The following is a 23,911-nucleotide window of genomic DNA, read 5'->3' as shown; positions in this document are numbered from 1 at the left end:
TCCACAAGAAAAATGAGGCGACAGGGGCTTCTATAAGTGATTGAAAGTTGGCCTTTGCAAAATGGGAGCGAGAACCCATTTGTAATCTACTGTTAGCTTAAGACGTAGGTAAAAGGCTCACTTTTATTGGGTACAAACACCATTTCAACCATTATATTTATGCACACTTTAATTAAATGGAAGTGTTGGCCTTTTAAACTAGCTCCAATTCAGGCTGGCAAAAGTAGAAAACATGCACTTAAAGCTGAAAATGAAAGCATAATTTTGAAACACAATTAATCCTAAAATTCAAGTAGTCTTTTGAGGTGATCTGCTGAAAACAGCTGTTGAAAACAAGAGGCAAGCTAGAGGGTTATATTCTTTCCCTGGGGGGTAAATCATTGTCTTTCAGTTCTGCTACAACAATATATCATTGTTTAGCTGACATTTAGAATCTGTCTTTCTATGATAAAATCAAACATATGGAAGTTTACACACACACACGGCTACCAAATGTTTTTAAAGGCTAACAACAAGATAAATAGGAATGAAAAAACATTAGTAAAGTCGTCCCTCTGTACCCAGTGATTTTTTAATCCATGGATTCCACCACCCATGGCTTGAAAATATGGGGCACTTTTATTAATATCTATCCACTCCACTGCTCCCTTTCAAGTTAGAAAGTTCTTCAAAGAACTTTCAACACAGTACTAAATTCCAAACTTTGCACTGGCATATAATACATACAAAGATATGGCTCATCTCTATGAATCTGTTTCTAGCATCTAGAACAAATAGAAACACACAAAGGAAATATAAAGGAATGTACTTCTAACTATGTGGAGAGAGAACCTTTCTCTTATCATTAAGTGACCACAGACAATACCCACACAGTTTAAGGAATACAACCTGCAGGGTAAATGACATAGCTTATAAGTAGGTCAGCTAAAAGCACCATCTCCTATTAGATTTTCTCAAGCACTAAATTCTCCTCCTGCAGACAAAGTTTCATTTCCTCGGGATGGAGAATTCTAGAAACCTAGTGAAATGCAATTCTGGGTAGACTAAAAGAGTGGCAAACCTCATAAGGCCATATGAGGCAAAATGGCCACAAATGCTCTTTTACACTCAGACAGCATATTTAACTGTCAAACCTCTTCTGGCAGGTCATTCAACAGTCTAGGGGTGGTTGAAGAAAATGTTCTCTGGCTGCCAGTTACCAACCTTGTCTTGGCTAACTAGAGTAAATGTCTGCCAGAGGACCTGAGTGTACACATCACTCTGTCTTGACAGATACTCTTCAGTGCAGCAAGCATATGATAAATTCCCAACACAGATTGGAGGAAATATATTTTTCTTACTACAACTTCATGGCCATTCTGGTAGTGACAGAGGTGGGATTTAAGTGGTATCATCCAAAAATTAACTTTTCCAAGCTCTGCTCTCCAGTGATAACTGGTGGCTTCTATGTCAGTGGAACAAAAGTTTTTAGAACAAAATTTTATAGGCATTAATCAAATATCTGAAGCTATTTTGGGATTCACCACTACACTGACATGGGAATCAGCAGCCTCCACTGCTCTGCCCAAACCCAAGAATGGAACAGCACTATTGATTAAATAAGATGCCTCTGCAAGCATGTATCCCAAATGGTTTGGAGGAAGAATACAAATAAGAAAAATAAGAATTAAATGTAATTAAATTGGGAAGAAAGTGGATAAGAAAAGAGGAAATATGTGTGCTCCAAAGTGCATGCAAGTATTCTGTCCCCCCAGACTCTGCCTCCTGTCTGCCATAAGCCATCATTGGTGTCAGGCAATATTAGTCCATGTACCTGCCATCTCAAAAACCCCACTGCAGGTAAACAGCCTTACTAACAAGAGATGAGCTTTCATCAGTGTATGAATAGCCAGCAGAATAATTCATGCTAACAAGAATAAACAATAAATCTTCAAAAGAGAATTCTCAGAGAGGGTGTTTTGAAGATACCATGCCATCACATCAGAACTTAAAATGTATTCAAAGCAGACAATCAGTTGCAGAACAGGTAGAAAACATCCTACTACATACTGCCTCCTGCTTAAGGGTAACAACTGACATGAAAGCAAAATGACATTACAAAGAAAGGTTTTGGATTTTTGCAACAAAATCTATGTTCTGCCAATGACCATCCTAATGCTCAATTGAAAATCAGCCTCATTGCATAGCAAGTTCTTTGTAACATGTATATTTCACAATGCCTTTAAAATTCCTTTAATTAAAAGTCTTCACAAGAAGAGCCCTGTTGGAACAGACCAAAGGGCTATCTAGTTAAGCATTTTGTGCCTTTGGTGGCCAACCAGATACCCATGGGAAGCCACAACCAGGATACAAGCACAATATCATCCTCCCACTCATGTTCCCTAGCAACTGGTAGTGAATGGTTATGGTACTTCCTCTGATACTGCATGTAATGTATAAACTATGTTTGTACAGATTTTCAAAATCTACAGAGAAGTGACCAAGTTTAAAAAGAGAAGCAAAACTGATCCCAGGTTTTGTACATGAATTTTACATCTTTCTCATTATGTCACTGACACCAGCCAGTAGATATTTGCTGCAATGGTTTTTAGTGGATGTTATATTAATATTATTCTTGGGTGCATGTTTTTTTAATTCCTAGTTTTCTATTGATCAATTGCTTTTATCTGTTTTTTTGAAACCTGGTCCCTATTTTTGAAAATGCTTGAAACTATTAACTTTTAAAAGTCTTGCCAGATAGATAGATAGATAGATAGATAGATAGATATCTGTAATTTTTACAGATACAAATCATCATCCAGAATCCAGCCTCCTGTAACTTAAGTCCAATTGGTTTCATTCTCAAATATCACAAAGCTCCTAGGTGCTACTGTGGATGTTTAAAAGCAGCCAAAATAAATATGTGAGTTCTGTATTCAAACTGCATCAGGAGATTGTTTAAAAGTTTCTTGCATATGCTACTGTGTGATTTGTTGTTTTGAAAAGTTCCAAAAATAAATCTCTATGTAGCCATAATCATACCTCTTTTTCCAATGATTGGATTGATTGAGAACTACTCAGTACAAGGTTTCATGTAATAAGTCAGCCTTGCAAACAAAAAGTTTCCATTCAAGTTGTGAGTGGAAATTTTCTTTGAAAAGGGATAAAGCTGTCTGAATCTTATTCCCACCTTTACTAACCATTTGAAGATTATCCTTAGCCAACTGTGCTTCACTTCTTGGTGACTACAGACTCCCCCATCTACAAAGCAATCATTTTTTCCTCATTTTAGCCGATGGGCTGATAAGATGACAGTGTGGAAATTAGCTCATGTGCTACTGCCAACAATGTTACAAAGAAATCAGCAGCATCAAAATATTCCAGGTGATTGTCGTATTTCTCTGTTATTTCCTTCCTTATTCTTCAGTGAGTCACTGAGTACAATCACTGCCAAAAAGAGAGGAGGGGGCAAATCCACATGAAGCTGTTGGAGAGACAGATGTGACTCGCAGTCCTAGGAAAGGCCCTTAGAGCTTGAAAATAAATGAAATGGCAAGGCTTCCTGATCTTTAACTTTCAACACTATATTCATCTGACTTCCCACTTATTTTCAGAGCAGATGCTATCCTGCTGAGCTGCAAAGACACGAACCCAGAAAACAGCTTTCTCTCTGAATTCATTTGCAGTGCATTCTGTTATGACCCCAAAAACACCTTCTGCCCTTCTGTCTTTCTGTCTTTCTACAACTATAAACAGCAAGATCACCTTGAGCTCAGAGGAAGAGCCAGAAACTGGAAAGCCTATGCTCATTTCAAACACTTCACATCTGCTTAACTTTTTTTGTTTTGTTTAAGTTTTGTGTGTAATATCAAAGCATGCCTTCCAATGCCCAATTTATGGTACAGTTTATTTGCTCAAGTCTTTCAGATGAGTAATAGCTGAACAACAGGGAACACTGGAATTAGCAACAGGAAATTACAATTAGAATAACTGTAGTAGGATGGTGAAGGGGCGGGAGGAGTTAAAAATATATTTTAACCTTGCTAATTTTGTCATACATTTGCATGTTTTTGTGACATCTATTTCCTAAAATTTCTTCAGTGGCAATTTCAAGAAAAACCCTGTCTCATTATTGGCATGCCTGCTGCTGTCCAAAATACCCAACCAAGGGCCCTCTTTCACTTTCACTGTTACCACAATGATTTATTCTTTGCTTTGCTTTATTATACATTTCTCCCACCTGTCTTCTCAAAAATAAAGCTGAAAGTGACTAACAAAAATCAATAACAACAAATCAAACAAGAAAACCATAAAAGCTATCACAACCAATAAATATCAAAGTGTTTAAAATGCCAGATTAAGGAGGTATGCATTTGCAATTATTCTAGAAGCAACAAGAGGAGGAACTGATCAAAACATATTCAGATCAACCTGCAAGACCTATGTTTTCCATGAAGCCTTTAGCCCAGATCTGTACTTCTCATACTCCACTGTAATTTGGACAAAGGACCCAGAATGAAACAAATGTGTTTATTCTTTGCCAGGCACATCTCATCACATTTAAGGCTGCCATCTTGGCTATCAAGAAGATCAAGAAGAATAGGTAGGTTCAAAAGGTGAAAAACACTTCACTTTGTCAGGGGCAGCTGCCAACTGTTTCAAAGGAAGCTGTGGTGCATTCTCTCCTGAAAAAAGACCTCTCTTGACCCAGAGGCATGAAGGAACTACCACTTTATTGCAAAAAATCCCATTTTGGGGCAAGGTGTTTGTGTGTGTGATGGGTGGGCAACTTCAGGCATTCTTAGAGGAAACAGATTATCTGGACTCAATTTAACAGGCTATGCGCCAGGGTATTGCACTGAGATTCCATCTGGAGATTCCTGTTGAGCTCCATGGGGTGCTGCAGGGTTCCATCTTATCTCTGTGCTCTTTAATATCTTTCTGAAGCTGCGGGGTGAAGACATTAGAAGTTTTGGCATTTGGTGCCAACAAGATGAAGATGATGTTCATCTCTACTTCCTCTTGCCATGAAATTCAGTCCAGGGGCTGTTCACACTGCAGAAATAATCTACTTTAACCATCATGGCTCTTCTGGGAATTGTAGTTTTGTGAGGCATTAAGGGACAAAACTTCCCAGCAGCTTGGGGGCGTATCATTTAGATGATGCATGCCCCCAGGCCAGCAGGAAGCCACCATGAAAATGCCCACCTGACCACATGGCAAGCAGCTTTGCAGCACCCCAGTGGCACAGTGTTTATATGCCTCAAACCACAGCAGCACAGCAAAGCCACAGCAGTGGCAGAAAAGCCAGCTTTTTGCAGGCTCCAAAAGGAGCTGTTTTCTGCCACTTATTTTTTGAGCTGGCAAACAGCTGGGTTGGGGGTGTAGTGTGTGGTTGCCACGGCCCAACTCGGTGATCAAAGGGGCGCTGTGGAGCCACTCCTTCAGGGCCATCTTTCAGACCTTAGCCACCTCTGTCAGAGAGCTCCGGTGTCACAACAAACTACAATTCCCAGAACCCCAGAGTGTTGAGCCATGACAGTTAAAACAGTGTCAAACTGGATTATTTCTGCAGTGTGGATGCAGCCTGAGTCTATGGAGATGCTAGACCAGTGCCTGTGGCTGGGGTAATGAACTGGTTGAAGGCCAATAAAATGAAGCTGAATCCTGATAAGATCGAGGCTCTGTGGACTGGTTGTTCTCAGGTGTGGGAACTGGGTAAACAGTTTGTCCTGGTTTGGATTGCACTCCCCCTGAAGGAGCAGGTGCATACCTTGGAAGTACTCCTGGATCCATCCCTAAAAGCCCAAGTGGAGTCTGTAGCTTAGAGTGCTTGGTGCAACTGCTGAGCCAGCTACAGCCTTTTCTAGATAGAGATAACGTAGACAGAGATGTCTGTTAAGGGAGATACGAGGGGATGCGGGTCAATGGGGGGTGACCCCATGAGCTACCACACCAGGTAACACCAATCCTAGTGGTGCCACTGGCTATAGTAGTTCACACACTGGCAACCTCCCAATTAGATTACTCTAATGTGCTCTCCATGGGGACACCCTTGAAGATATTTTGACATATAGACATCACAGAATGCTAGTCATGAAAGTACTGTACTGGCTGCCAACATGCTTCTGGACTGAATCCAAAGTACTTGTAATGCCATTTAAAACCCTAAATTGCTTGGGACCTTGATAGGAATGCCTCTCCTTATAAATGCCTGCTTGAGGACTGATGCATGGGGGAGGGAAGTCTCCTCTTTGTTCACACAGTGATGACATGGGAGAAGGCCTTCTCAGCCATGGCTCTTTCCTATGCAGAAAATGTCATTTTCTTTGCAAAAAACAAAACAACAATATGAAAAACTCAAATTATAGTTATTTCTGCACAGAAAACATTTTGCAAAAAACAAAAACAAACAAACAAACAAACAAAAACCACCAAAACTAAAGTTCCAAGTGTAAATTTTACACAGAAAAATCCTGAACTGTTAATACTGTTTCAAAACTGCAGTTTTAGAAGATTTTCTTGCAACTGGGAAAAAAATGCTAAAATTACTCATTGCTTTTTTTGACACTGCAAAGAATTACACCCCTAGAAGCTACATGGAACTAGTTGGAGAAAAGGTAGGGTATGAATGTAGCATGTAAATAGAAGGTGCGTAGAATTTCATCTTTTGTATACAGTTGTCCCTCCATATTCGCTAGGGTTAGGGAAATAGACCCCTGTGAATATGGAAAAACCACAAATAACAAAAACACTGTTTTTACCTGAGAGGACACCTCCCTAGGAATCTCTAGGTCCTCCAGTGCAACTCTGTGGTCAATGTCCAACATACACTGACCATAGAATGGCACTGGAGTAGCTACAAATGGTCTTTCAGTGCAACTTTTAGTTAAAGTTGACCACAGAGTTGCACTGGAGGACCTAGACAGTCCTAGAGAGAACATATTAATGAAATCTGTGAATAATCAAAGCCACAAATATCAAAGCCGCAAATGTGGAGGGATGACTGGCTATTCAAATGTGCATAGCCCCTGAAATGCATGTGGTGGGAATCTTCATTACTCATCCATCTTGACATCCATGGCTGTAAACACATGGTGGTCAAGAGCAGGACAAGAGGGCATGATACCCACCACCTCACTCCAGTAAAAGCCAGGACACAATATTTTTCTTGTGCCTTCTTGATTGGAAGAGGGGAGATGAATTAGTGGCTAGAGAAATTCTCAACAGAAATTTGATTTCTCTTAAAACAAAATGGGTAACTCTGGCCCTCCAGATATTTTTGAACTGCAACTCTTATAAATTCTGACCATTGGCTTAGCTGGTTAAGGCAGATATGAGTTGCAGACTAAAAACATTAAGAACCATATCTATTTTTCACCATGATCATACATCAAAATTAGGACTGAATTGCTGATTCAGTTGTATTCTAAAGTGCATCAGGCCAGTACATATCCATTTGGATGAGTCTGGTTTGGGTATTTATTTCTATATTTTAATATTTATATCCTGTCTCTATCTAAAGATCTCAGGGCAGCAAAAAACAACCTAAATTAAAATTTAAAAAAAGACAATAATATTCATTATACATATTAAACAATTTAAAAAGTTAAAGTATATTAAAAGTTTAAAACTTAAAAACTGGTCACAAAGGTGGGAAACAAGGTTTTGCTTACTGAGAGCAATAATTTTCAATTTGGGGCAAGAATCTCACTAGCATTGGTCAAGCACAGTGATTATGGGGAGGAATTCTGTGGGATCATTAGAGTTATGCAGTTACTTCACAGTTAACTAGCTAGATTTAGATTTAGCTCTCAAGTAGCTGATTATAACCTGAAAGAGCTGTCTTGAAGGTTTGACTGTTTGTGTTTTTTGATTGGTTTCTCCATCTCTCTGTCACTTCATGGCTTTTCATTTCAGTAGCTCAGCTAATCCTCTGTTTTCCTTTCTCATTAATTTGTTAATTTAAGTAGTAATATGTTTGTTTTGCACAAATCGCTATGTGTTTCAGTAGTGAAACTTATTCTCTCCTCATTCTCTCCTAATTGGCCCAAGTAGCTAACAGGCATCTGCTTTGAATTCTCAAATGTGATTCATTAATCTCTTGTTCTTCTCTGCATCTGTCCATTTGTACTGTTCTGTACTGTACTGCAAGCATATTAATTTTAACCACATGGAACGTCTATAGTGGATTTTGCTCTTACTGGCTAGCACTTTAAGATGCTTTAAATCATAGGTGGGAATTGTGTGGCCTTCTTGATGTTGCTAGATTGCAGCTGCCATCATTCCTGGTCATGGCCTATGTGGGCAAAGACTACTGGGACTTACAACAGATGTCTAATAACATCTGGAGGGCTAAATGTGGTGGGGGGAGGGGGGAACTGGACCAAAAAGCAGTTATATCCTTTTTAGTTACCCAAGGCATGTCAGTGGGAGGAATTTCCAGATTTCCAAATCTTGTTTTGGAAGGTCAGAATGGGTTCAAATCAATGTTGCCCAGATCAGGACAGGATTCAAATGGCCAAAATCAGTGTCTGGAGCAAACTGAGGGTGTTCTGCATAGCCCTAATGAAAATCGCATAAGCCATCTTAAAATGTAAAATAATACTGCATGCTTTCTCTCCTTTCTTACTCCAGTTATTTGCAGGTAGATCAGAGCAGCCTTTGGTGAGTACATAGGCTTGGCAGAAGAAGGCACCAGAAACTTCCAACTTTTGAATCACTCTAATTATTTACAAATGAGTGCAGGAAGGAATACAATCACATCAAGCTCCATCCAGCCAACCTTGCAGCTTCCAGAAAAATTAACTTCAACTTCAGCCTCCTTTAGCAACGAATCTGAAGTTATCACTCATCCTTTCCTGCCAGCAAGTCCGCGGCTGCTTTCCAGGTAACTAACTGTCAATCAGAACTGACTGAAGGGGTTCAGTTTGGATAGAATTGGCCCCTTCATCAATCCACAGTGCTTCCTCCTATGCAGTGGGAGATAACACAGCAACAGCTTTCAGGGAGAAAGACTATCTGCCCAAGCTGGTACAGTCTTTCAAATTAGGAAATATTTTGCAGCTTCTGCACAAACTGTTATAGCTTTTTTTAAAAAAAGAATTCTTAACAAGATGTTTACTTTGGGAGAAATCAAATATAGCATGCTCAGCAATTTGGAAGCCTAATGTATTTCACGTTCCAGTTACCCAGTTCAAATTAGAAGTCTCACGCTCCTGGTTATCCTCAAAACAAAAAGAAAAAAAAAGTCTGCAAGTTAATTAACAAGGATACTCTGATGAGCCATAGAAGGCTCATCAATCCTGAGTGAACTGGCAGTTCATAGCTGATCCGAGATATGTTTGTCTTTTGAATTGAAGACTTTTTAAAATGAAGTCTAGTGCTTGCTTGTTTATTGCATTTATATCCCTCATGTTTAGCACAAAATGCTCAGAAAAAACAAAAAAGATCCCAGAAAATAATAAAAACAATGCACTTTACCAGTAGCAATCAATAGAACAACAAGCAGCAACAGCAGCTGTACTGTTAGTAACAAAGAAATAAAGTAGGTACAGTTTTAAAATAGAGGCAGTGTGGTGTAGCGGTTTGGTGTTGGATTATGAGTCTGGAGACTAGAGCTTGAATCCCCATTCAGCCATAGAAACTCACTGGGTGACTTACAGCAAATCACACTTTTTCCGCTTCAGAGGAAAGCAACAACAAACTTGCACTGAACAAATCTTGCCCAGAAAATCCCATGGCCTAAGGGTTGCCATAAATCAGAAATGACTTCAAGGCACACGATAACACATAGGTTATAAACTCACAATGTCTCGAGACATAGATGTTTATCACACTATACTCTTAAAGTGCTACTATTCCACTTTGACTCCTGTAGCTGCCTCCTGTTGCATTCTGGGATTGGCAGTTTTAAGGAGTTTTAAGTATTACATAAAGAAATGTAATACAAACATACACAAACAAAGTACAGAATGCATCTCTAATTGTTCTAAAAAGCTTAGGACAGAGGTGGGAATCATGTGGCCTTTCAGGTATTGTTGGGCCCCATCATGCATGACTGCTTATAGGTGATAGGAGTTGCAATCCAAGAAATCTGGATTTCACCTGAAGATGAAAATACAGCATTGCCACCAGAGAAGCTTCTTCTTGGTGAGACATTCCAAAGTTTCAAAGGACTCTTTCTTTCTTCCTTTCTTTTTGGACTGCAGCTTTCAGAATGCCCAGACAACATCAGTATAGATTAAAGTCACATTGCTACAGATTAATCTCTGCTTGCCATTTTAGGGGCGTAAAAAACAGAGCTTGGAAACATTAGTATTTTTGGATAACAGTTCCCAGAATACCTCAGCCAGCCAAAACATAACTTTGTCAAGCTCTGGTAAGGATCCACATTCAATTTTGCAGTTTGCTATCATACTATATATAAGATGCCCTGTTAATATTGTCTGTGTGTCTCCTCTTGCCACATTAATCATTTGGTTGATTTCTGTTGCTGAATTTTTTTAAAAATCTGCTTTTGTAACCTTTTAGAAATTAGGATATAAACAGAAAGAAATAAAACACTGAATAACTATATGTTTCTCTTTGGAGCATAGAACTCATTTTACTGACTGGCATCTAAATTTTAAAAAAACACCCCTAGTTAAGCTTATAATGCATCACCCCTCACTGATACAGACAAGAGTTTATGCACGTGTATTCCCCACATCCCACTTGTTTCCAAACACACTTTGAACTTCTCCTGTTGTTTCAGCTGACATCTCATTATCGAGACATTTCACAGCAGATTAAATCAATCACACTGTGCTTGAATAGAGAGATCAGAGTGAACACTGGCCTTAGTTCAATGCCAAAGAATATGCTTTGGAGGCAACCTCATGGCACCCAGTCTCCGGTTTTGTCCCTGAATGTAAAATAGCATTCTGAAGGGAATTAAAGCATGGCAGTTGAGTTAAGATAGCTAGCCATCCATTTTTATCAGTTGGCAGTAAATTTACAGGATAATAGCCGCTTGTGGATAGGAGAATAAGCTAAAGAAGAATGAATTTTATTTGTTCACTGCTTTAAAAAATGACACCCGTTTTCCTCAAGAAACCAGAGATTTTAGATTTATACAACTGGAATTTTGTTATTGTCATGCATGAAACAGTTGCCTCCAGCTTTTTGTGCTATATACAGGGCTACCCTTGAAGACTGCTTTGGCAACTGTGAAAATATGAAATAAAGGCTTCTGCCACATTGCAGAATCAATGCAGTTTGACTTCACTTTAACTGCCAGGGGTCCATCTTATGGAGTCCTGGGATTTGTAGTTTGTTGTGGTACCATATCTCTGACAGAGAAGGCTCTCATAAAACTACACATACCAGAATTCAATCACATTGTTCCATGGCATTTAAACCACTGTCAAACTGTATTAATTCTGCTGTGTAGATGCAGATGAAATTAAATGTGGCTACAATGGGGATAAATTAGGGTTTGGCAAAGTATGGCCCTCCAGATGTTGTTGGGCTGCAACACCCAGCATTTTGTTATGCTGGCTAGGGATGTAATTCTTAGCTAATTTTGTTATACATACAGAAGTTAAAACACATAATCTTATACAGCAATAAATATGTATGAAATAAAGCAGGCCAAGGACCAAACGAAATCCATCCTGTTCTACAAAAGGTTATTTTGTACTCCCTTAGCTATTTAGTGATAGCCTTTACTACTTGATGGGGTCTTTGCTTATTGGCAAAAGTCTGTGTCATATACAGTTGGAAAAATACCATTAGAGAGAACTGATCCACAAAGCATTTCTTACCACGTACCAACTACTGTGTGATAGTTACAATGACTGTGTGAACCAGTCTCAAGAATTACTCAGTCCTTTAGTATTTCAAGTTTCTGAGGCCCGATTTAAATGGGCCGTTGCGCCGCCCCCATCACGTGCTAGGGGTTGGCTGAGGACTTGTCCACTGCAGCTGCCTCACGGAACAAACCAAGGTGGTGGGAGACCGCCCTTTTTGGACGGTCTGTATCCCGCCTGAGTGAACTTTTTGCCCAAGCATTAAGTTTTCTTTTACAACTCAAAAGAGACAAAGTTCTTTGTAACATTATGAAAGCCTACAGCTTTCCATACAGTACATGGGTTTTTCAAAACTCCTGAGATGATGATGGTCAAGTAGAGAATTTCATATTGTAGACACAAATTTGAGACATGGAGGATATCTTTCTCTGCATCTCTAAAACACACTGGACATTTTCTGTCTGTCTGTATTTCCTTGTACAAAGGCCAAGAAAAAGTCTGAATCTACTGGAGATATGTTAACATGTAATTTTCTACAGTAAGGATGAAAGGTGCTAGATTTTTAAGAGAAAGAGTTATGAGTATGCAGGTTTTTCTCTTGGTTTGTTGATTTTTACATTATCACCTAATAGTATACACTGGGCTGTTTCTTTTTTCTCATCTCAGCTGTAAGCATATCTTTTGGTAAAATCAAACTGAACGAGCTTGACGATAGAATGCACAAAACAGTGGTATTTTCTTTAATGGCTAGGAGAGATTTGCATGCTGTGATAGGAGCCTCTTACACATCCACTATCCCAGCACATAATGGTGCACAACAGCAGTGAGCATCAGCATGTCCACTAACAACACAACATGCCCCCTTGAAGCATTTCAGTTTCAGGCTACCTTTCCTCACATCCTTTTATATATCTAATGCAAGCACTCATACATTCATCAGGGCTTCATGATCTTCTGTCACTAACCTATGACATTTTCTTTGGCATTTTCAGTACTATATTGATTGGCGAGTGTAGCTGTCTCATATGTAATGCATGAAGCCAAGCTTCTTAGATAGGTATTTTCAAATTTAAATTACCTCATCCGTGTCATGGTTATCAGGAATCTTCAGGTGTGATAAATTTAGTCTGCTAAGCTGACATTTACCTCTTTCTAGGTTTAGCCCCAGCTCAAACTACAAAGACTAGGAAGTACATCAGCTATGGGGAGTCTGGACATGATGCTGCCAGTATCCCTTCAATTGTCACAAACAATCCTCTGATTTTTCAGGTCAGATGAAACTAGAACTACTCATCCCTGGACCTGTAAACTGATACCTTTTCTCTTTGTTCATTTATGTAGAGGAACATTAAAATATCCATGATGCCAAGCTGCATTCTAAATAGGTGCAGACCTGGATGGAGTTGTGAGTTTTCTCTAAAACACTGGGTTGTTCTTAAGACACTCTATATTCTGTTAAAACATGAACCCAGCATGTAACATTTACAGTAGATCCATATCTTGATCCAGGGCAGGTCTCTTAGAATGTCCTGCAATAAGTATTAATAGTCCATCCCATGTTTTCTATTGTGTTTCTAGGAAAGGTAGAACAGTTGGCCTGTGGCCTTAGACAGAAAAAGAACTACAGAACAATAATGCACACATCTTGTCATTGTTTGTGGAGCCTCTATTACACCCAAGAACTCCAGGTCTCTAAATATAAGTGGCTCCCTCACCAGGAACAAAACCCGCAAAGAATTGTTCTTTCTACCATCTGTTGCACAGAAAATACCACATCATTTGCTGCCTCCATTTCTACTACCACCAAAACAACCATAGTAAAGTCACCAGTTCTCTGTTGTTAAACCACCTTCTGTTTGGGCTTCCTCAATTAATTCCACAATTAAGGGTCAAGCATTTTAATCACAAACCTCCAGGACATCAGCTGCCAGAGCACAGGCTCTTACTGGTCATACAGAATTACAGAAGAGGGTTCCAGATCAATACTTACCTGACAGATTCTGCAGCTGTGATAGCAATTAGTGGGAGACTTCTCAGTGGAAGACTGGTGGGCCTTGACACAGTGTCTGTCTCCCCTTTTCTGTCCCAGTCTGCTTGTTCCAGCTGCCTGAATGCCAGAGGTGGAAGCTGGAGATTACGACAAGAGAGTCTCCTAACACGATATTGTTCCATTCCCTGGAGAGCCCCGTCCTCTTCATTATGAGGGTATAATATTTCTTCTGATACCTACAGCAACACAAAGACAAAGAAACATTGGTTTAGGAATTCTCCGCAAATTCTTTGCTAGATTGCACCTATTATTTTTGAAACACCCTTATATTTTATTTAAAAACTATTAAAATGTCATTTAATTAAACCATTTAATGGGTGAGGCAGGGAAGACCTCAGTTATTTTTGTTCCATTTAGCAATGCTGGCTAAAGCAAGAATATGTGCCTATCCACTCAGCTACCTCCTTTACTCTGAAATATGCTGTGCCAAGGGGCTAAAAGGGATTCCATGGCCCCGCTTGAGTCCTCCTCAAAGAAATAACCAAGATCATGAAAACAATGACTCTATGTATAGTATGTATGGAAAACTAAGGCCCACACAAATTGATTCTGGTTGTGTATTTATCATCCTGAATTCCAAAATCCAGAACACTTCAAAACTCTAACATTGTCTACATGGGATAGTGACACATTTGCCTTCTGATGGTTCAATGTACACAAACTTTGTATATGCACAAAAAATATAAAAAAAATTGTGTATAAAATTACTTTCAATCTATGTTTATAAAGTATATAAAACATAAATGAATTTTATGCTCAGATTTGGATTTTATCTTATGTATAGTGTGCCAACGTGACCACGGATCTCCCGTGTATGGGGAGGGCTCACTGTATATGCAAATGTTCCAAAATCTGAAAATAATCTTATTATTTATTTATTTATTTATTTATTTGCTTTCTATCACACCTTTCTCCCAGAAAAGGGATCTAAATCTGAAATCCAAACACTCCTTGTCTCAAGCATTTCAGGTAAGGAATGTTCAACCTGTATATGGTTTTAATTCTATATATTGTCTAATTGGTTTTTAAATTACCTTTATATATATTTTATTGATGTTTTAAATTTGTTCTGGTTTTAATATTCTGTAAATTGCCTTGAGTTCCATTATTGGGAAAAAGGTGGAATATTAATGAACACTGAATATTAATGAATAACAAAAAATATACATTTATAAATACATAAACAAACAGGTTCTAAAAATTCAGAAGTTTTTAATGATATAAATAAGAAATAAACCCCAAAAGCTAAACATTTACAAATGCATGAAAAGTCTTGAAAAATTTCCCACAGATTACTTTATATGCAGATGTCTGGCCTCATATTCCAAATGTGTTTTGAAAAGCTGTCTTCCTCAGTAACAATACTCTCGGAGAAAAGAAAAACAGAGCATTCTTAAATGGATAAGTGATTATGGATACGATATAAAGACCAGAATTATGCACATATAAAAGTTTTAATGAAATGTATATGTAATACTTAGCAGACACTATGAAACATCTGAAAGAACTAGATGAAGATTAGGATGGCAATGGATTGATAGCTAGATCATATTATTTAAGCTGATAATGTTCTGCTATGTGGCCATTATAGAAAACCTGTTAAAGAGATGCATAGTTTTATGAAACTCCTTATGAAAATGTAACATCCTAATACTCATATGATGTAATGTAATGAATGTATTCCATGCAATATAATGCAATGTAATGAAAGCTCAGTGCACAGACATTGACATTACTTTGTTTCTATGGGGAATGTATATGTTTGCATATCTATAAAAGTAAAGGTAGTCCCTTGACATGAATGTCTAGTTGTAACCAACTGTAGGGCGTAGTGCTCATCTTCATTTCTAAGCTGAAGAGCCAGCATTAACCAAGGACTACTCCAGTGGTCATGTGGCCAGCATGACTGCACTGAATGCTGAAAAGTAGTACCTTTCAAACTGTTAGGTTAGCAGAAGCTGGGACTAATGACAAGAGCTCACCCCATCATGCTACACTCGGGCCTCAAACTGTCAAACTTCCGATCTTCCGATCATCAGAACTGGCATCTTCACCACTAAGCTACCCATCCATATCTATAAGTGCATTTAATAAATAACTTAAATAATGCATAACAACCAGCTTATTTCCCATGTAAATATCCTGAGATTCCTGATTGTTGATGTTAATTGAGTCTGCTTGGTCTAACCACTATCATGAATTGAGCATTCATCTGGGCAGAAGTTGATAATGGGAACCCAGAAAGAATCCAGATTAGCTGACAAGTGGCAAAAACCTTCAATTCCCAGTCTAAAAGACAAGGGTGGGAAACCATGACTGTTCCACAGTTCTAGAAAGGATTGCACTCCTCTTGAAGGATCAGAGGCATAGTTTCAATTTGGCAGGTTTCAATCTGCTAAAACCTGCAGTGCTGGTAGTAATGGCAAGGAATGCCTTTTTTTCTGCAATTTTTTTTTTTTTGCGTCAGCTGTGGCTGTATCTGGAAGTGCCAGACCTAATCATAGAATCATAGAATAATAGAGCTGGAAGAGACCGCAAGGGCCATCCAGTCCAACTCCCTGCCATGCAGGAAATCTCAATCAAAGCATCCCTGACAGATGGCCATCCAGCCTCTGCTTAAAGACCTCCAAGGAGGGAGATTCCACTACACTCCGAGGGAGTGTGTTCCACTGTCGGACAGCTCTTACTGTCAGGAAGTTCTTCCTAATGTTGAGGTGGAATCTCTTTTGCTGTAGCTTGCATCCATTGTTTGGGCCCTAGTCTCTGGAGCAGCAGAAAACAAGCTTGCTCCCACCTCACACTCTAGTGTTCTGAACAGTGTTTGGCTAAATAACAGCAACATTAATAATGATGGAAGTGGTGGTTTTAACAACAACAACATCCATCATTCTTAACAAATATCTAGCCCAACCTTAAGGAAATGTGAAAATAATCACTATTAAGAGGATGTTGGACAGACTGTAATAAATCAGAGATATTGATTGTGAGAAGTGAGGCAAGAAACAGTGGTTTTCTGTTATTGAGGGTGAGGTTCAATTTTCCATCTCTTGTATTTTTAACATGCTGCACAAAAGGCTACATAATCATAGCTACAATATGCAAAGACTAGTCCAGTGTGTGTGTTAAGAAAAACCCTTGTTTACAATTGCCAACTAACACTTCCAAAAAATATTCTTAGAATCAACAGAATGAGCTAAAAATAATTCACATTAATACACAGACATCTCCAGGGATTATTTCACCCATAACCACAATTCACCTACGCACTGTTTATTTTAGTAGCAATCAGATAAGTAAATGGATCGGGAATTGCAGTGTGCATTAAGGTACCTAATGGCAAAGATTGGTGGTCTGTTCTCCACAAGTAACAGAAATAGGAATGTTTGTTTCTAAAGCACATGCAATTCCTTCAGTTCCATGAGAGAGAGAGAGAGAGGGAGAGAGAGAGAGAAAGAGGGAGAGAGAGAGAGCATTTGGTGCATTTTTGCTTGCTACAGAAACAATGTCAACTCAAGGTGATAAGGTAATATCATCTATAAACCCTTATATGACTAGGCTATCTGACAGATTGTGTCTTCCTGTATGAAGGAGGGCCCTCTCTCCATTCTACCACTTTCACAGGCAGAGCTGGTGGGGGCACAAGATAAGGCCTTCTCGGTGGCTGCCCCTACACTAGAATACCACCCTCCTTGTCCTTCTGTTGGCAGATGAAAACATTTTTATTCAGATAAGCTTTTAGAATTGATCAACACAGGCCTAACAAATGTAATTCTGGGCAATTACCAAAAAGCAAGCAGCCCAGCAAGTGTAGTCAAAGATCAAAAATTAAAGTCTAGTGCATGTTGAGAAGTATAAATCTGGCTGAATGAACAATAGGACCATGATCATGCGATAAAAGTACAGAGATGGCTGAAAGTAGCTTTTTAAAGATTAAAAAAAATGTAATGTACAACAAAACCCCAGAATTTGCCTTTAGAGTGTGCTTCATACAGTGTTATGTATCCTGGCTCTACTATATCAGATGGAATCATGGAGTGGCTAGGATAGGCTTTCCAAGAAAGAAGTATTGAATCATGGTTTTATCACAGGGGCTGTTAATTAATAAAAATATTTATATCCCACCCTTTTTCTAAAGATCTACAATAAAATCAATTTAGAACAATAAATAATTGCAAATGTTTTAAAAGATTAAAATATATATTAAATTATTTCTCAATTAAATGCAGACAATTTAAAACCAATTAAAAAATTTTGAATAATATAAACACAAGGGAATTCTGGGAACTGTAGTTTTGCGAGACATTTAGCCTTCTCTGTGAGAGAGCTCTGATGCCACAATAAACTACAGTTCCCATGATTCCCTAGCACTGAGGTCTCAAACTTGATTATTTCTGCAGTGTGTTTTGGACCAGTCCTCATTTTTAGATCGTGGTCATTAAATACTTCACGGACTTTACTGAGCAACCTTTTGCGAATCATCTGAAATGTCAGCTAAGACTACTGTATCATCCACATATCAGATGTTATTGATAATTCCCTCATGAACAGTGATACGGTACCATTGTTTGAAATCACCAAGCATTTTTCAGCAAGTGCTGAAAAGATGTCCTTAGAAAACAAATTGAAAAACAAGGGTCATAGTACACATCCTTTCTGAACTCCTCTTTGTGTTTCTCTATCGTCTGTCATCTCATATTTGACTTTCACTACAGCTTTTTGTTTTCAGTACAACTTGCTAATTGCATGAATATCTGTTGAATCAAGACCTTTGTTTAGCAAGTCCATTAACTTGCCACAGTGTACTTTGTCAGAAACTTGTGGTCAATAAAGAAAGCATACACATCTATGTTCATGTCACAGCATCTCTCCCAAGTACATCTATGCAGGATGCCATTGCCCTGGTTCTGAATCCTTTTCTGAATACAAATTCTATGTCTCCCACCCCCTCTTCACACTTCTTGCAAATTCTGCATACATTGTTTTACTAGGACCTTAAGTAAATGGCGAGTTTCAGCTTGTCATTCTGTAGTAGTAGTAGTAATAATAATAATAATAATAATAATAATATAGTTTATTTATACCTCCCACCTCTCCCATGGATCGAGGCGGGATTACAACCTTAAAAGACACTTAGTACAATTTATAATCAATACAACAATAAAAATTTAGCCTGAAGAAGAAGAGCCCTCCCTCCAGTCCATCTGCCTTGGTCCAGGCCTCAGAGGGAGAGAAGAATGCTGGACCTGATCCCCTCCTCCCCTCACCACTCCCTTCTCCTTTTGTGTCGTGTCTTTTTAGATTGTAAGCCTGAGGGCAGGGAACCGTCTATTATCCCCTCTGTTGTAAGCCACCCAGATTCCCAGTGATTGGGCGGCATATAAATAAATTCTATTATTATTATTATTATTATTATTAAGAATTCCTATTAGTTCTCTAAAAATTACAATTTGTCCATTAGCCAACAATCAGAGTGAAGGAAGAGCAGTCGTCATAACCTTTTATATGGAATTCAGTGAATAAGCCCGCCGGAAGAGATCCCTTTTGAGTGCCTTCTTAAAGGCCTCTAAGATAGTAATGAGACGGATCTGTTCCGGTAGGTCATTCCATAATCTGGGGGCCGCGGCAGTGAATGCCTTATGTGAAGTTGTCATTAACCTGGTATTATAATATGCTAGTAAGAACTTCCCAGATGTTCTAAGATTGCGGGGCGGATTATGTAGGGAGAAGCGCTCCCACAAGTAACTTGGGCCCAAGCCATGTAGGGCTTTAAAAGTAATAACCAACACCTTGTATTTCACCTGGAGGCTAATTGGCAGCCAGTGAAGAGATTTCAGTATTGGTGTTATATAGTCAAACCTAGATGTTCCGGTGACCAATCTGGCTGCTGCATTTTGAACCAATTGAAGCTTCCAAATTTGGTACAAGGGTAGCCCCAAGTAGAGCGCATTGCAGAAATCTAACCGAGACGTTACCAGTGCAAGTACGACTGCTTCAAGGTCCTTTCGGTCCAGGTAGGGATGCAGTTGGCGTATCAACCGAAGCTGATATCAAGCACTCTTGGCCGTCGCATCTATTTGTTGGTATCATCACTGGAGATGGTGACCTGGATTTCACAAGTCCTATTCCCACATTCGGACTATTGTGTCTGATACACACTGCAGAATTAATGCAGTTTGGCACTGCTTTACTTGCCATTCCTCAGTGCTATGGGATCCCTGGATTTGTACTTTGTTGTGGCACCAGAGCTCTCTGACAGAGAAGGCTATCTCACAGAACCCCGAAATTCCATAGCATTGAACTCTAAAGTGGTATCAAACTGCTTTAATTCCACATTGTAGATCCAGCCTAAACTACACTAGTTGTAGTGACAGACATAAATGAAGCTGACAGCAGTGGGGCCTGCAAGAAGAGTTGAAGCTCAGAAGAGGTAATTATTCTGATTCTTGAATCAGTGAATACCACAAGCTGATGTGTTACATGATGTGTTAACTGTATTGTGTTCCATGATCTGTCAACCAATTTTACTGAAGCCAATCTATCAGCTTTCCACTGATTCAATCAGTCTACTCTATTTGGGACTAACAATTGGATTTAGGCCTAGCCTTTTGAGTCAGATAATAGTTTCTTACTCTTCTGTCTTTCTATGTGGTTGTAAACCTCTGTCCTATCCACCCACCATTGTGCCTTAATTAAATTAAATTGACTTGAAGTTTTATGCATTTTTTAGTAGGAAAGTGCTCCTTCCCCTTTTAGCTGTAATTGTCTTTGCCTTCTCTAGCTATATGATGCCAGTTTTGACATTTAGTGTGCCTCTCACAGTATTTTATAAGCCTCTATTCATGAAGGCTGGGGGATTTTTGAATTGTAGTCCAACTTTTCCAGCTCTGATTCTCGATATGGGCAGACTGTTGTCAATTTTTTAATTAATCCGTCACATAATGATTTCTAAAGTTGCCTTTGTCATTTATTCTGTTGATATGAAGAACAATTTGCAGATGAACATGCACAGTGGACTGGAAGCCTCATGAGAGAGATCAATGCACCACTACCAAACTACCAGCATAGTTTTAAAAAGACAACCATGCTAGTCCATAAAAAAACAAAACACAAAATTCACAGTTGATGCAGAAAATTGTGAAACCTTTCAAGTTGAAGTTTGCTAGACAGTATTAAAAAAGAGTACAGGACTGGATAAGAACCCAAAACATCCCCCCACAAAATAGGCCAGATTTTCTGGCCATGAGGTCTACAGTTATACTACATCCCAAAATGAAAACTGCAGACTAAATGATAGCTGTGTAGGTGCCAGGCAACATCTAGCAATGCATACTGTCAGAAATGACTGATGACTAGTCTCCATTTTTGAAAACACATGATGCTGGTTACAAATAAAAAAAATATGTACATTGCCTTGGGCAAAATACACAGGTAATTGAGTTGGCATAGTACATTGGCCTAGGCCTGCAGCCTACCCCCGCCCCCAATTCATCTGCCTAGTACTGGATCCAAAAATCATAGGAGTGTCTTCCAGCCACACTGTAGAATATTATGCATTCATGGCCTAAGCCTATGACAAGCAGTCAACCCCCTGCCTGCCTGTATTAATCCTAGGAGAATGAATGATTAAAGTCACAATAGTTTGCAGGGCAAAATACCACACTTCATCTTTTTGACTACCGCAGCTGGTGTTAACTTCTGTGAATTGGTTTGCTGGCAACAAGTTAGAAGTGGTGTTTGCTTATGTAACTTTCACAGTGAGCTTTGTTTTCTTTCTTTCACATGATGAGCATGGCTAGCTCAGAAGTATCCTAGGCCCTGAAATTTCATCCTCTGAACCTGACACCTAAGGATGCTCCCTGCTGATTATTAAGGCAGATTAGGCATTGTAGGAAGGAAGGGGAGAAGAAGAAAGAGTATGATAGAAAAGAGAGAGGAGGAAAAAAAATCAAGTGCCTAAGTAGAGCTGAAGAAGAACATACCCTCCAACTCTCCCAATTTGTCAGGGACCATCCTGATTAATCCTCTGTCATCCTAGGTTTTCAATGATTTTTGAAATGTCTCAGTTTCTCTTTCTTCCTCCTACTTTCTCCTTTTGCCCTCAATTCAAATTGCAAAAACATTTAACTTAGCAGGGGGGAATACAATCAGAGGGGTAGAATCTTGCCTTTCTCAGGGGGTTCAAGCAAAAACTAACTGCTGCAGTCTCTCTTAGCTATGGTGTTCTTCCTTATTATTAACCATTGCCATCTTGAGCACTCTCTGATGCAGCTTGGCCACATGGGTCCTAGTTTTCTTCAGTAAAATGTTGAAGGGTATGGAAGAAAAAACATTCATATCAGAGGGTTTTTTGTCAACAATAATTCAACCAACAGACTAAGAAAGGATATTGTGCTGTGGCTTCAGTCATTTAAGGTGAGGTGAGAAAGGGGGGAATATTAAGAGAGGAAAGGCAACGAAGTACCACATGCAGAGACTCCTGAGGCAGCAAAAGTTGAGGCAGTTCACTATTACCTCAGGCAGACTAATCCGTCTTATTGAGCCTTGGTGTCAGCCACAGTTGACAAACTTTGAAAAGGGGAAGCAGGGGAGAGATGGTTAGGCTGCCCACTGGAATGACTACATCAATCAGTCCAAAGCATCCTGCAGCATTGGGGCGGGGTAGTAAAACACAGTAAAGACAATCTTTTTTTCTCTCACCTTGACGCCAAGGGGAAATGTAAGAGGTATTGAGCCTTAGAGCTTGGTTCTGGCATCCGTAAACCAAGCCACAGGGAGCTGAGAGAAGACATGACACCCCTCCTTAAATATCTGAAGACATGTCACATAGAAGATAGAGCAAGCTTCTTTTCTGCTCTGCAAGAGACGAAACAATCGATTCCAATTTCAAGCAACTAGATTCCACCTAAACCTAGGAAGACCAGAGGTTCTCCTTTTACTTCAACCTTATGTCCAGGGGTCCAGGAGGAATTGCAGAACAGCCTCTATTTTGAGCCATAAAACCTGTCCTTGTGTCATCCCAGGAGGCAAGCAAGAGTAGCACAAGACATTTATTACTGCCCCAGCTGCTGCAAAGGCTTGTTAGCTGCAGGCTGCAGAGAAGATTGTTGCTTAACAAGTAGTGATTTTGTTTGTTTTTTCTGATGGAAGTGTGGAAAGGAAAGGAGGATCTGGGATGGTGAAGCAGGTCAGCAGCACTGGTGCATGGGGGGTGGGCTGAAAGTGTGCCCTTTGGGCTGAGGAAGAAGCAGGAAGAATGAGAGAGCAAGTGGCTAGTAAAGTATAACTGTGAGTATTTATTTTGCTCAGAGTTCTATAAGTATATTGCAAGCCAACAAGACATTTGAACAAAGATAGGTTCATCAGAGAACTATGCTTGAGTACATAATAAAATACAGCATAAACAATATAGCTGTAAATAAAAACCATATGAAATAAGTTTAAATGAGCATTTTTAGCTGTTATTTGGCAATGTCCTACATTTTTCTTGGATGTCCAACATTTTGTGGTGTCTTGTCCTCCTTTGCGGTTATAACATCTGGTTATCCTACCTAATCTTCCTGAAGGTAAGAGATAGAATGGGCTGCTTCATTGGAGGTCTTTAAATGGACACATCTTTTGAAGGAGTGCTTTTGTTGTCTGATACTGCATGGTGGGGGATTGGACTAGGGGCCCTTACTGTCTTTTCCAACTCTAGAATTCTATGATTCTAACTCTACACAATACTGTCATGCTCCATGGCTACTGGGAATTCTATCTTATCTAGACATTTAAAAAAAGAGAGAGCAAATGATGGGAACTCATTAACTAGAATGAGACCCATTTGCCAGTACAAATCATGACTTCCAGTTAGGCAGAAAAATTGTCACTTGTTTGTTTGACTGTTTTATGCAAATATGTAGTTTCCGGTTCAACTACTTGGCTCATGCATTTCTCATAACTTGTATTGTACTGTATTACGTTACTTATTTACCTTTCCCACACAGCTGGGAATCAAGCCAGCACTGAGAAACTGGACAGATTTTATTTTATCTGTGCAAGGATTTCAAAGTGAGACATAGGGAAGGCTAGCAACAAGACACACAAATATTCA

The 23,911-nt window shown here is 39.2% G+C and overlaps 1 protein-coding gene across 3 annotated transcripts in view; it reads right to left on the bottom strand.

The window, feature by feature from the left end:
• The window catches only part of LOC149324011 (3',5'-cyclic-AMP phosphodiesterase 4D-like), a 369,808-nt gene that overhangs the window by 39,486 nt on the left and 306,411 nt on the right, over nt 1-23,911 (bottom strand). For all 3 annotated transcript variants that reach the window (XM_089495426.1, XM_089495410.1, XM_089495418.1), the window contains one exon: nt 13,762-13,997. In XM_089495426.1, coding sequence (XP_089351552.1) covers nt 13,762-13,997 — 236 coding nt within the window. The remainder of the gene's footprint in view (nt 1-13,761; nt 13,998-23,911) is intronic.

Source organism: Sceloporus occidentalis, unplaced genomic scaffold (genome assembly GCF_023333645.1).
Source record: "Sceloporus occidentalis isolate IW3139 unplaced genomic scaffold, rSceOcc1.0.p SCAF_1, whole genome shotgun sequence".
In the NCBI taxonomy this organism is placed as follows: domain Eukaryota; kingdom Metazoa; phylum Chordata; class Lepidosauria; order Squamata; family Phrynosomatidae; genus Sceloporus; species Sceloporus occidentalis.
This window is presented reverse-complemented; position numbering and strand designations above follow the sequence as displayed.